This window comes from Microchirus variegatus (assembly GCF_963457635.1).
Source record: "Microchirus variegatus genome assembly, chromosome: 6".
Classification (NCBI taxonomy): Eukaryota; Metazoa; Chordata; class Actinopteri; order Pleuronectiformes; family Soleidae; genus Microchirus; species Microchirus variegatus.
This window is the reverse complement of record NC_139807.1, coordinates 12,217,193-12,229,638: the sequence shown is the minus strand read 5'-3', so window position 1 is coordinate 12,229,638 and position 12,446 is coordinate 12,217,193. Positions and strand designations below refer to the sequence as shown.

At 40.7% G+C, this 12,446-nt stretch overlaps 2 protein-coding genes across 2 annotated transcripts; both read left to right on the top strand.

Annotated features, from left to right (window-relative positions):
* Window positions 1-650: 650 nt before the first annotated feature.
* Window positions 651-7,123, top strand: LOC310928821 (protocadherin gamma-A11-like; the record flags this gene model as incomplete). The annotated part of the gene is made up of 2 exons (XM_083891472.1): window positions 651-1,212; window positions 5,289-7,123. The coding sequence occupies 2 exons, from the start codon at window positions 651-653 to the stop codon at window positions 7,121-7,123; spliced, it is 2,397 nt and encodes a 798-aa protein (XP_083747598.1).
* A 1,725-nt stretch (window positions 7,124-8,848) lies between these two features.
* On the top strand, window positions 8,849-11,215 carry LOC310928820 (protocadherin gamma-A11-like; the record flags this gene model as incomplete). Its single annotated transcript, XM_083891471.1, has 1 exon — window positions 8,849-11,215. One exon carries the CDS (start codon window positions 8,849-8,851, stop codon window positions 11,213-11,215), a length of 2,367 nt encoding a protein of 788 aa, XP_083747597.1.
* Between the last annotated feature and the right edge of the window lie 1,231 nt (window positions 11,216-12,446).

Below are 12,446 nucleotides of genomic sequence, written 5' to 3'. Positions count from 1 at the left end.
TTTTTTTATATCATATATACAACATGGACTACAACCAGGTCTTCTAATGCAGACATTGCATTACTTATCTAAAAAAACTCCAGTGTTGCAGAATATTACAGCATATATATAATGAATATACAATTGTGACTTTTTTTTTTTTTTCTTGTGTATTTGATACAAATCAGGTTAGATACCGGTGGCTATGCAATGGCAGGTACTATTATCACCGTGTGGAAGTATAGGGACATATGTCCTAAAATGTCTGTACTTTCTTCATCTTGATGCAGATTTTTCGCAAATGCACGGAACTAGATACATGTGTATATTTTATGAGTGGTTCTGTTTATAAACACCACCGTTAATACACGTTGTGTTTTGTTATGAACGGTGTGTGCGTTTTTGCAGTCTTAAACTGTTTCTAACAGGATTCACTTTGACTTTTACAAAATGAGTGTAATTGTTACACTCAACTCACGGTGTCGCTGTACACCAGCTTTACGATATTAGAATGCATCTGTCCTTTGTGGACAGACGTTCTTAAACTCATATTAACCGGTTCACACTTAAGCACAGTCACGCTGTTTTGGTGTCGCGTTCAACCTTTGAGGTAAAATAGTTTTTTTACTTATTCTTCCGAGTCTTCTTATTTGGTGGTTTCAAAGACGACCATGTTTCAGTCGAGCTGCTTCTGTTTTCTCCTCCTGTTTTTCCGTATCGCGGATGGCGACATGAGCTTTTCTTTTCCGGAGGAGATGAAACGAGGATTCGTTATTGGGAATATAGCAAAGGATCTCGGACTGGAGACGGTCGCACTTGCTAACAGGAGAGCCCGCATTGACGCGGATGGGACTGATAAACGTTACTGTGACATAAACCTAAGCAGCGGAGATCTGGTTGTGGCAGAAAGGATTGACCGAGAGAAGCTTTGTGGCGAAAAGGCTTCGTGCATCATAAAATACGAGCTTCTGCTGGAGAATCCACTCGAGCTCCACCGGATTAATCTTCACATTCAAGATATTAATGATAATTCACCACATTTTAATGACGACTCCATCGATCTAGAAATTCGAGAATCCATATACAGGGGAGCTCGTTTTGTGATAGGGGAGGCGCATGATGCGGATGTAGGACAGAATTCAGTTCAACAGTACAGCCTGAAGAAGAATGATAATTTTATTTTAGCTGCTGATGGAAACACAATCGAGCTTGTTCTTGACAAAGAGGTCGACCGTGAAAAACAAGGAGACATTAATTTGCTCCTCACAGCTCTAGATGGTGGTTCTCCTCAGAGATCAGGTACTGTAGTCATACACGTCACTGTGCTGGATGCTAATGATAACGCCCCAGTGTTCAGTCAAGCCGTTTATAAAGCCAGTCTGCCTGAAAACTCTCCTGTAGATACTGTAGTGGTCACTGTGAGCGCGACTGATGCAGACGAGGGAGTCAATGGAGATGTGACATATGACTTTGAACATGTAACTGAGGATGTGAAGGAGATATTTAGTATTGACCGTAAATTAGGTCAGATACGAGTAATTGGTGATGTTGATTATGAAACCAGTACATCATTTGAAATACGCGTTAAAGCGAAAGATGGGTTAGGACTGTCCTCTTATGCTAAGGTAATAATTTCGATCACTGATATGAATGACAACGCCCCTGTAGTTAATGTAAAATCTCTGACTAACCCCATACCAGAAAACACCACACCTGGTACAGAGGTGGGCCTCATTAACGTGCAGGACAGAGACTCAGAGAAAAACAAACAGGTCCACTGCTCCATTCAGCAAAATGTTCCTTTTAAGTTAGTTCCTTCTATTAAAAACTATTATTCTTTGGTGACAACAGGACAACTGGACCGTGAACTAGTGTCTGATTACAACATTACAATCAGTGCCACTGACGAGGGCTCTCCACCTCTGTCCTCCTCTAAAACTGTTCAGTTATCTGTAGCTGACATCAACGACAACCCACCTGTGTTTGAGGAACAGTCCTACAGCGCATATGTGACTGAAAATAACAAACCTGGCTCCACTTTATGTTCCGTTACTGCTCGAGACCCCGACTGGAGACAAAACGGTACAGTGATTTATTCTCTGTTACCTGGTGAGGTGAACGGTGCCCCGGTGTCCTCCTATGTATCAGTGAACGGAGACACGGGGGTGATCCACGCTGTGAGGGCGTTTGATTATGAACAGCTGAGGAACTTTAAAGTCCAGGTGATGGCCAGAGACAACGGTTCTCCTCCACTCAGCAGTAACGTGACCGTCAGTGTCTTCATATCTGATGTGAACGACAACTCTCCTCAAATACTGTATCCCGCCCTGGAGGGAAACTCCTTCATGACCGAGCTGGTCCCCAAAGCTGCACACGGAGGCTCTCTGGTGTCCAAAGTGATAGCAGTGGACGCGGACTCTGGACAGAACGCCTGGCTGTCCTATCATATAGTTACATCCACTGACCCTGGACTTTTCACTATAGGTGTCCACAGTGGAGAGATCAGGACACAGCGGGACATTTCAGAATCTGACAGCATGAAACAGAACCTTATTGTGGCGGTGAAAGATAACGGACAGCCCTCTCTCTCTGCCACCTGCTCCATGTATTTAATTATTTCTGATAACTTGGCTGAGGTGACAGAACTGAAGGACATTTCTTATGATGAGAAGAATTCCAAACTGACCTCTTATCTGATCATCGCACTGGTGTCTGTGTCCACTTTTTTCCTGACCTTCATCATCATCATCCTGGGTGTGAGGTTCTGTCGCAGGAGAAAGCCCAGACTGTTGTTTGACGGAGCAGTCGCCATCCCCAGCGCTTATCTCCCTCCCAATTACGCAGATGTTGACGGCACAGGAACTTTACGCAGCACTTACAATTATGACGCCTATCTGACAACAGGTTCCAGAACCAGTGACTTTAAGTTTGTGACATCTTACAATGACAACACACTGCCTGCTGACCAGACTCTGAGGAAAAGTCCCAGTGACTTTGCTGAAGTCTTTGGAGACTTTGATGCTTCTCCTGAGGTATGAATATGTGTATCATCATGCTTCACCTATGTTTATATTTCCACCTTTAAAAGCTGATGTGTGAGAGTCAAGTTATCTCTGGTCTTGCAGTGCAGGAATGTGGTCCTTGTGTGTCTGTCCTTGGTGCTGAACTTTATAATTCATGTTGTATACTTTTACAAGCAACATAGTCATCTGTTTTGGATTTGCCAGAACCTTTATATCACAGTTTGCTGATTGTTTTTCTGGGTTTGACATTGAAGATCTTGTCCAGTTGAGTTAGGTAATGCATTTGAAAAACTGCACATTGAAAGCAGTTTCTTTCTTTCAGTCTTATACCCTGATCACCAGATTCTAATCCTAACCTTATATACACATGCCATTTGTCTACAGACGTGATTTCTGCATTCAGTTAACCATCATTTAACTACTTCTCTTTCAATTGTGTCTTAGTTAACTATGTTTTTTCTGGTAACTGAAAGTTAATAGGATCATATCAACATATGATCATACGTATGATCAATTCTGGTCTGTTGACAATATGTTTATTGTCAACTAAACATCTAAATTTGCAATGAGTTGCTTATTTGTTGACAGCCAAATATTTTATAGTTGACATTCAAGGGATCATCTGTAGTAATACTACACATGCATCTGTAATAGTGTCAGGACAATATTATTCCAATGAAAAACAGTTCAGAACAAAATGTTGTGTGAATTGATTATCTCTACTGGACTCTTTACTAATGAATTGACTGATACTATCACTGTTCAATAATGAGTGAGTTCTGTGGTTATCTTTTTACTATAGTGCCATTTAAAATAGATTTATTTTGTCTTTTCATTTAAATGCAGACGCCCTCTTTTTTCATCAAATGCATGGAAGATTAGTCTCTTCTTTATTTGGTTGTTCGTATTGGTTTTCTACTGGCATTTGGTGGAAAGATGGTTTGTCTGAAAAACTTGTACTGCTGTGGCCATCAAGTTATATTATGATCACTGATTTTGCTTGCTTCTTTGATTATTGGTATAATTTAAAACATCAGAGTTGTACTACAACATGTCAGCTCTGCCTAACAAAGCAAATTTTGAGGAACAGAAATAACAGTTTTCCTATATCATATATACAACATGGACTACAACCAGGTCTTCTAATGCAGACATTGCATTACTTATCTAAAAAAATACTCCAGTGTTGCAGAATATTACAGCATATATATCATGAACATACAATTGTGACTTTTTATTTTTTTTTCTTGTGTATTTGATACAAATCAGGTTAGATACTGGTGCCTATGCAATGGCAGGTACTATTATAGAGTATCACCGTGTGGAAGTATTGGGACATAATATGTCCTAAAATGTCTGTACTTTCTTCATCTTGATGCAGATTTTTCGCAAATGCACAGAACTACATGTGTATATTTTATGAGTGGTTCTGTTTATAATCACCACAGTTATTACACGTTGTGTTTTGTTATGAACGGTGTGTGCGTTTTTGCAGTCTTAAACTGTTTCTAACAGGATTCACTTTGACTTTTACAAAATGAGTGTAATTGTTACACTCAACTCACGGTGTCGCTGTACACCAGCTTTACGATATTAGAATGCATCTATCCTTTGTGGACAGACGTTCTTAGACTCATATTAACCGGTTAACAGATCAGCACAGTCGCGCTGATTTGGTGTTGCTTTCAGCCTTTGGGGTAAAATTGTGTTTTACTTTTTCTTCGGAGTCTTCTTGTTTGATGGATTCAAAGACCATGTTTCAGTCGAGCTGCTTCTATTTTCTCCTCCTGTTTTTCCGTATCGCGGATGGCGACATGAGCTTTTCTTTTCCGGAGGAGATGAAACGAGGGTCTGTGATTGGGACTATAGCAAAGAATCTCGGGCTGGAAACGGGCGCACTTGCTAACAAAAGACCCCGCATTGACGCCGATGGGACTGATAAACGTTACTGTGACATAAACCTGAGCAGCGGAGATCTGGTTGTGGCAGAAAGGATTGACCGAGAGGAGCTCTGTGACGAAAAGGCTTCGTGCATCATAAAATATGAGCTTCTGCTGGAGAATCCAATTGAGCTCCACCGGATTAATCTTCACATCCAAGATATAAATGATAATTCACCACAATTTAATGACGACTCTATCGATCTAGAAATTCAAGAATCCACAGTCAGAGGAGCTCGTTTTGTGATAGAGGAGGCGCATGATGCGGATGTAGGACAGAATTCAGTTCAACAGTACAGCCTGAAGAAGAATGATCATTTTATTTTAGCTGCAAATGGAAACACAGTCGAGCTTGTTCTTGACAAAGAGCTCGATCGAGAAAAACAAGGAGACATTAATTTGCTCCTCACAGCTCTAGATGGTGGTTCTCCTCAGAGATCAGGTACTGTAGTCATACACGTCACTGTGCTGGATGCTAATGATAACGCCCCATTGTTCAGTCAGGCCGTTTATAAAGCCAGTCTGCCTGAAAACTCTCCTGTAGATACTGTAGTGGTCACTGTGAGCGCGACTGATGCAGACGAGGGAGTCAATGGAGATGTGACATATGACTTTGGACATGTAACTGAGAGTGTGAAGAAGAGATTTGGTATTGACCGTAAACTAGGTGAGATACGAGTAATTGGAGAAGTTGATTATGAAACTACTACATCATTTGAAATACGAGTTAAAGCCAAAGATGGGTTAGGACTTTCTTCTTATGCTAAGTTAATAATTTCCATTACTGATATGAATGACAACGCTCCTGTAGTTAATGTAAAGTCTCTGACTAACCCCATACCAGAAAACACCACACCTGGTACAGAGGTGGGCCTCATTAACGTGCAGGACAGAGACTCAGAGAAAAACAGACAGGTCCACTGCTCCATTCAGCAAAATGTTCCTTTTAAGTTAGTTCCCTCTGTTAAAAACTATTATTCTCTGGTGACCACAGGTCAACTGGACCGTGAACTAGTGTCTGATTACAACATTACAATCAGTGCCACTGACGAGGGCTCTCCACCTCTGTCCTCCTCTAAAACTGTTCAGTTATCTGTAGCTGATATCAACGACAACCCACCTGTGTTTGAGGAACAGTCCTACAGCGCATATGTGACTGAAAATAACAAACCTGGCTCCACTTTATGTTCCGTTACTGCTCGAGACCCCGACTGGAGACAAAACGGCACAGTGATTTATTCTCTGTTACCTGGTGAGGTGAACGGTGCCCGGGTGTCCTCCTATGTATCAGTGAACGGAGACACGGGGGTAATACACGCTGTGAGGTCGTTTGATTATGAACAGTTGAGGAGCTTCAAAGTCCAGGTGATGGCCAGAGACAACGGTTCTCCTCCACTCAGCAGTAACGTGACCGTCAGTGTCTTCATATCTGATGTGAACGACAACTCTCCTCAGATACTGTATCCCGCCCTGGAGGGAAACTCCTTCATGACCGAGCTGGTCCCCAAAGCTGCACACGGAGGCTCTCTGGTGTCTAAAGTGATAGCAGTGGACGCGGACTCTGGACAGAACGCCTGGCTGTCCTATCATATAGTTACATCCACTGACCCTGGACTTTTCACTATAGGTGTCCACAGTGGAGAGATCAGGACACAGCGGGATATTTCTGAATCTGACAGCATGAAACAGAACCTTATTGTGGCGGTGAAAGATAACGGACAGCCCTCTCTCTCTGCCACCTGCTCCATGTATTTAATAATTTCTGATAACTTGGCTGAGGTCACAGAACTGAAGGAGATTTCTTATGATGAGAAGAATTCCAAACTGACCTCTTATCTGATCATCGCACTGGTGTCTGTGTCCACTTTTTTCCTGACCTTCATCATCATCATCCTGGGTGTGAGGTTCTGTCGCAGGAGAAAGCCCAGACTGTTGTTTGACGGAGCAGTCGCCATCCCCAGCGCTTATCTCCCTCCTAATTACGCAGATGTTGACGGCACAGGAACTTTACGCAGTACTTACAATTATGACGCCTACCTGACAACAGGTTCTAGAACCAGTGACTTTAAGTTTGTGACATCTTACAATGACAACACACTGCCTGCTGACCAGACTCTGAGGAAAAGTCCCAGTGACTTTGCTGAAGTCTTTGGAGACTTTGATGCTTCTCCTGAGGTATGAATATGTGTATCATCTGCTTCACCTATTTTTATATTTCCACCTGTAAAAGCTGATGTGTGAGAGTAAAGTTATCTCTGGTCTTGCAGTGCAGCAATGTGGTCCTTGTGTCTCTGTCCTTGGTGCTGAACTTTATTATTCATGTTGTATACTTCTGTTTTGGATTTGCCAGAACCTTTATATCACAGTTTGCTGATTGTTTTTTCTGGGTTAGACATTGAAGACCTTGTCCAGTTGAGTTAGGTAATGCATTTGAAAAACTGCACATTGAAAGCAGTTTCTTTCTTTCAGTCTTAAACTCTGATCACCAGATTCTAATCCTAACCTGATATATACACATGCCATTTGACTACAGATGTGATTTCTGCATTCAGTTAACCATCATTTAACTACTTCTCTTTCAATTGTGTCTTAGTTGACTATTTTTTTTCTGGTACCTGAAAGTTAATAGGATCATATCAACATATGATCATACGTATGATCAATTCTTGTCTGTTGACAATATGTTTGTCAACAAAACATCTAAATTTGCAATGAGTTGCTTATTTGTTGACAGCCAAATATTTTATAGTTGACATTCAAGAGATCATCTGTAGTAATACTACACATGCATCTGTAATAGTGTCAGGACAATATTATTCCAATGAAAAACAGTTCAGAACAAAATATTATGTGAATTGATTATCTCTACTGGACTCTTTACTAATGAAATGACTGATACTATCACTGTTCAATAATGAGTGCGTTCTGTGGGGATTTTTTTTACTATTGTGCCATTTAAAATAGATTTATTTTGTCTTTTCATTTAAATGCAGACCCCCTCTTTTTTCGTCAAATGCATGGAAGATTAGTCTCTTGTTTATTTGGTTGTTCATATTGGTTTTCTACTGGCATTTGGTGGAAATATGGTTTGTCTATAAAGCTTGTACTGATGTGGCCATCAAATTATATTATCCCTGATTTTGCTTGCTTTTTTGATTCTTGGCATAATTTAAAACATCAGAATTGTACAGCAACATGTCAGCTCTGCCTGACAAAGCACATTTTGAGGAACAGAGATAACAGTTTTTTTTATATCATATATACAACATGGACTACAACCTGGTCTTCTAATGCAGACATTGCATTACTTATCTTAAAACATTACTCCAGTGTTGCAGAATATTACAGCATATATATCATTAATTTACAATGGGGATTTTGTCATCATTAGTTTTTTTTCTTGTGTATTTGATAAAAATCAGGCGATACTGATGGCTATGCAATGGCAGGTACTATTATACAGTATCACCGTGTGTAAGTTTTGGGACATAATATGCCCTAAAATGTCTGTACTTTCTTCATCTTGATGCATTTTTTTCGTAAATGCAAAGAACTAGATACATGTGTATATTTTATGAGTAGTTCTGTCGATAAACATCACAGTTAATACACTTTGTTTTTTTAGGAATGGTGTGAGCACTTTTGCAGTGTTAAACTATTTCTAACAGTATTCACTTCGACTTTTACATATGAGTGTAATTGTTACACTCAACTCACGGTGTCGCTGTACACCAGCTTTACGATATTAGAATGCATCTATCCTTTGTGGACAGACTTTCTTAGGCTCATATTAACCGGTAAACAGATCAGCACAGTCACGCTGATTTGGTGTTGCTCTCAGCCTTTGTTGTAAAATTGTGTTTTACTTATTCTTCGGAGTCTTCTTGTTTGATGGATTCAAAGACCATGTTTCAGTCGAGCTGCTTCTATTTTCTCTTCCTGTTTTTCCGTATCGTGGATGGCGACATGAGCTTTTCTTTTCCGGAGGAGATGAAACGAGGATTCGTTATTGGGAATATAGCAAAGAATCTCGGGCTCAAAGCGAATGAACTCTCAAACAGAAGACCCCGCATTGACGTCGATGGGACTGATAAACGTTACTGTGACATAAACCTGAGCAGCGGAGATCTGATTGTGGCAGACAGGATTGACCGAGAGGAGCTTTGTGACGAAAAGGCTTCGTGCATCATAAAATACGAGCTTGTGCTGGAGAATCCACTTGAGCTCCATCGGATTAATCTTCACATTCAAGATATTAATGATAATTCACCGCAATTTAATGACGACTCTATCGATCTAGAAATCCGGGAATCCACAGTCATGGGAGCTCGTTTTGTGATAGGGGAGGCGCATGATGCGGATGTAGGACAGAATTCAGTTCAACAGTACAGCCTGAAGAAGAATGATAATTTTATTTTAGCTGCAAATGGAAACACAGTCGAGCTTGTTCTTGACAAAGAGGTTGATCGTGAAAAACAAGGGGAAATGAATTTGCTCCTCACAGCTCTAGATGGTGGTTCTCCTCAGAGATCAGGTACTGTAGTCATACACGTCACTGTGCTGGATGCTAATGATAACGCCCCAGTGTTCAGTCAGGCCGTTTATAAAGCCAGTCTGCCTGAAAACTCACCTGTAGATACTGTAGTGGTCACTGTGAGCGCGACTGATGCAGACGAGGGAGTCAATGGAGATGTGACATATGACTTTGAACATGTATCTGAGAGTGTGAAGAAGATATTTGGTATTGACCGTAAAATGGGTGAGATACGAATAATCGGTGATGTTGATTATGAATCTACTGCATCATTTGAAATACGCGTAAAAGCGAAAGACGGGTTAGGGCTTTCTTCTTATGCTAAGGCAATCATTTCTATCTCTGACATGAATGACAACGCCCCTGTAGTAAATGTAAAATCTCTGACTAACCCCATACCAGAAAACACCACACCTGGTACAGAGGTGGGCCTCATTAACGTGCAGGACAGAGACTCAGATAATAACAAACAGGTCCGCTGCTCCATTCAGCAAAATGTTCCTTTTAAGTTAGTTCCTTCGATTAAAAACTATTATTCTCTGGTGACCACAGGACAACTGGACCGTGAACTAGTGTCTGATTACAACATTACAATCAGTGCCACTGACGAGGGCTCTCCACCTCTGTCCTCCTCTAAAACTGTTCAGTTATCTGTAGCTGACATCAACGACAACCCACCTGTGTTTGAGGAACAGTCCTACAGCGCATATGTGACTGAAAATAACAAACCTGGCTCCACTTTATGTTCCGTTACTGCTCGAGACCCCGACTGGAGACAAAACGGCACAGTGATTTATTCTCTGTTACCTGGTGAGGTGAACGGTGCCCCGGTGTCCTCCTATGTGTCAGTGAACGGAGACACGGGGGTGATCCACGCTGTGAGGTCGTTTGATTATGAACAGTTGAGGAACTTTAAAGTTCAGGTGATGGCCAGAGACAACGGTTCTCCTCCACTCAGCAGTAACGTGACCGTCAGTGTCTTCATATCTGATGTGAACGACAACTCTCCTCAGATACTGTATCCCGCCCTGGAGGGAAACTCCTTCATGACCGAGCTGGTCCCCAAAGCTGCACACGGAGGCTCTCCGGTGTCTAAAGTGATAGCAGTGGACGCGGACTCTGGACAGAACGCCTGGCTGTCCTATCATATAGTTACATCCACTGACCCTGGACTTTTCACTATAGGTGTCCACAGTGGAGAGATCAGGACACAGCGGGACATTTCAGAATCTGACAGCATGAAACAGAACCTTATTGTGGCGGTGAAAGATAACGGACAGCCCTCTCTCTCTGCCACCTGCTCCATGTATTTAATTATTTCTGATAACTTGGCTGAGGTGACAGAACTGAAGGACATTTCTTATGATGAGAAGAATTCCAAACTGACCTCTTATCTGATCATTGCCCTGGTGTCTGTGTCCACTTTTTTCCTGACCTTCATCATCATCATTCTGGGTGTGAGGTTCTGTCGCAGGAGAAAGCCCAGACTGTTGTTTGACGGAGCAGTCGCCATCCCCAGCGCTTATCTCCCTCCTAATTACGCAGATGTTGACGGCACAGGAACTTTACGCAGCACTTACAATTATGACTCCTACCTGACAACAGGTTCTAGAACCAGTGACTTTAAGTTTGTGACATCTTACAATGACAACACACTGCCTGCTGACCAGACTCTGAGGAAAAGTCCCAGTGACTTTGCTGAAGTCTTTGGAGACTTTGATGCTTCTCCTGAGGTATGAATATGTGTATCATCATGCTTCACCTATTTTTATATTTCCACCTGTAAAAGCTGATGTGTGAGAGTCAAGTTCTCTCTGGTCTTGCAGTGCAGGAATTTGGTCCTTGTGTCTCTGTCCTTGGTGCTGAACTTCATTATTCATGGTGTATACTTTTGCAAGCAACATAGTCATCTGTTTTTGATTTGCCAAGACCTTTAAATCACAGTTTGCTGATTGTTTTGTGGGTTGGAAACTGAAAGCAGTTTCTTTCTTTTTGTCTTAAACTCTGCTCTCCAGATTGTAATCCTAACCTTATATACACCTGCCATTTGAATATAATTTTTTTTCTGCATTCAGTTAACCATCATTAAACTTCTTCTCTTTCGATTGTGTCTTAGTTGACTATGCGTTTGTCTGTTAGCTGAAAGTTAATAGGATCATATCAACATATGATCATAGGTATGATCAATTCTTGTCTGTTGACAATATGTTTATTGTCAAGTAAACATCTAAATTGGTAAAATGTTTGCAATGAGTTGCTTATTTGTTGACTGACAAATATTTTATAGTTGACATTCAAGGGATCATCTGTAGTAATACTACACATGCATCTGTAATAGTGTCAGGACAATATTATTCAAATTAAAAACAGTTGAGAACATTATGTTGCCTGAATTGATCATCTGTACTGGACTCTAATGAAATGTTTGATACAATCACTGTTCAGTAATGAGTGAATCATGTAGTTATTTTAAGTATTGCATGTAATTTAAAATAGATTCATTTTGTTTTTTAATTTAAATGCAGACCCCCTCTTTTTTCATGAAATGCATGGAATATTAGTCTCACGTTCATTTGGTTGTTCGTATTGGTTTTCTACTGGCATTTGGTGGAAATATGGTTTGTCTATAAAGCTTGTACTGATGTGGCCATCAAATTATATTATCATCAGTGATTTTGCTTGTTTTTTCAATTCTTGGCCTAACTTAAAACATCAGAATTGTACTGCAGCATGTCAGCTGTGTCTCACAAAAGCTAATTTAGAGGAACAGAAATAACAGTTTTCTTACATCATATATATATATATATAACATGGAATACAACCAGGCCATCTAATGCAGAAATTGCATTACTTATCTTAAAGATTACTGCAGTGTTGCAGAATATTACAACATACATCATAACTTTACTATTATTATTTAGTCATTGTTTTTTTCTCGTGTATTTGATAAAAAAATCAGGTTAGATACTG